Raw genomic sequence first — 1834 nt, forward strand, 5'->3', positions numbered from 1 at the left:
CGCTCTGACATTTTAGTGGGAGTGAGAGGGCGGCGACGGGGGATGAGTGTGTGATGTGCTAGGAGCGAGTGGATAGAGAGTGGATGGTGAGTGGATAGTGAGGAGCTAGGTGGTGGTTCGTGGATAGTGAGGAGCTAGATGGTGGTTCGTGGACAGTGTGGAGCTAGGTGGTGGTTCGTGGACAGTGTGGATCGAGGTGGTGGTTCGTGGACAGTGTGGAGCGAGGTGGTGGTTCGTAGACAGTGTGGAGCGAGGTGGTGGTTCGTGGACAGTGTCGATCGAGGTGGTGGTTCGTAGACAGTGTGGATCGAGGTGGTGGTTCGTAGACAGTGTGGATCGAGGTGGTGGTTCGTGGACAGTGTGGGGCGAGGTGGTGGTTCGTAGACAGTGTGGAGCGAGGTGGTGGTTCGTAGACAGTGTGGATCGAGGTGGTGGTTCGTAGACAGTGTAGAGCGAGGTGGTGGTTCGTGGACAGTGTGGAGCGAGGTGGTGGTTCGTAGACAGTGTGGAGCGAGGTGGTGGTTCGTAGACAGTGTGGATCGAGGTGGTGGTTCGTAGACAGTGTGGAGCGAGGTGGTGGTTCGTAGACAGTGTGGAGCGAGGTGGTGGTTCGTAGACAGTGTGGATCGAGGTGGTGGTTCGTAGACAGTGTGGATCGAGGTGGTGGTTCGTAGACAGTGTGGATCGAGGTGGTGGTTCGTAGACAGTGTGGAGCGAGGTGGTGGTTCGTGGACAGTGTGGAGCGAGGTGGTGGTTCGTAGACAGTGTGGAGCGAGGTGGTGGTTCGTAGACAGTGTGGATCGAGGTGGTGGTTCGTAGACAGTGTGGAGCGAGGTGGTGGTTCGTGGACAGTATGGAGCGAGGTGGTGGTTCGTAGACAGTGTGGAGCGAGGTGGTGGTTCGTGGATAGTGAGTGGATAGGAGCATGATGATGGAATAATAACAATTTGGAGTGGAAAAGCGACGAAATAAGTGAGGATTGGATGAGAAGTGACATATGAACGAGTGAGATGTGTGTGAGAAGATAATGAAAATGGATGAGAAAATACTGAAAAGTGGATGAGATCATGAAAAATGTCTGAAAAATAGTGAAAATGCATGAGCAGATAGTGAAAACGGATGACAAGAAGAATGGTGTGTAAGTTACACGAATCTCAACCAACACAAATAAATAACAAGAGGACAACGGCGAAACGAGATGCTGAAAATAATAATCACGATAGTGAGTGAACACACTCGTCCCTGTAAAATTCCAAATCACATTTACTCTTCTGGAACAGCCGGGGAATAAAAAAAAGTCTGGATTCTATTACAGACAGAGCTCTAAATCTGGCATAGTTACACAGCGGATTTTTTTTTTTTTTTTTTTTTTTTTTAACCCATATCGTTTGGATATTACGAACGGTGAACGGTATGATCGATTAGCGACACCGAGACTTGTCAGGGAATGTTATTATCACCGCGCCAATGGGTCTGCAAATTTGTTATAAAATAGGTTTGTGTGGATTACAAATAATCTACTGTCTTTGGACTGTATGTTGTACAAATGTAGGGATGTGCACAGAACCAGCAACAAAAATCATGTACAAATATGTTTCGAAACTTGTCTCGCGAACCAGTTAGAGCTTTTTAAGGATGGGTGTTTCGAGGCTTCGAAATAATGGCTTTATTATGTTTTTGTTTACGAATATATTTTCACTCTCTTCCCATCGTATCTCTCTCTCCCCCTCTCTCTTTTCTCTCTCTTATACATTTACATTTTTCGTCTGTAATTCGCACACCCACACTAGTTCAAATTAAAGTCGATGCCTGCGAGTAGGCCTCGTCAACGGGT

General features: G+C 47.6%; 1 protein-coding gene across 1 annotated transcript; it reads right to left on the minus strand.

Moving 5' to 3' along the window:
• Window positions 1–105: 105 nt before the first annotated feature.
• Window positions 106–927, minus strand: LOC125047170 (E3 ubiquitin-protein ligase Hakai-like). Its single transcript, XM_047645288.1, has one exon. It carries the CDS (start codon window positions 925–927, stop codon window positions 106–108), a length of 822 nt encoding a protein of 273 aa, XP_047501244.1.
• Between the last annotated feature and the right edge of the window lie 907 nt (window positions 928–1834).

Source organism: Penaeus chinensis, chromosome 40, assembly GCF_019202785.1.
Source record: "Penaeus chinensis breed Huanghai No. 1 chromosome 40, ASM1920278v2, whole genome shotgun sequence".
NCBI lineage: Eukaryota > Metazoa > Arthropoda > Malacostraca > Decapoda > Penaeidae > Penaeus > Penaeus chinensis.

Excerpts from the sequence above, each read along its gene's own strand:
- LOC125047170 (XM_047645288.1), bottom strand. The coding sequence starts at position 927 with ATGCTCCTATCCACTCACTATCCACGAACCACCACCTCGCTCCACACT.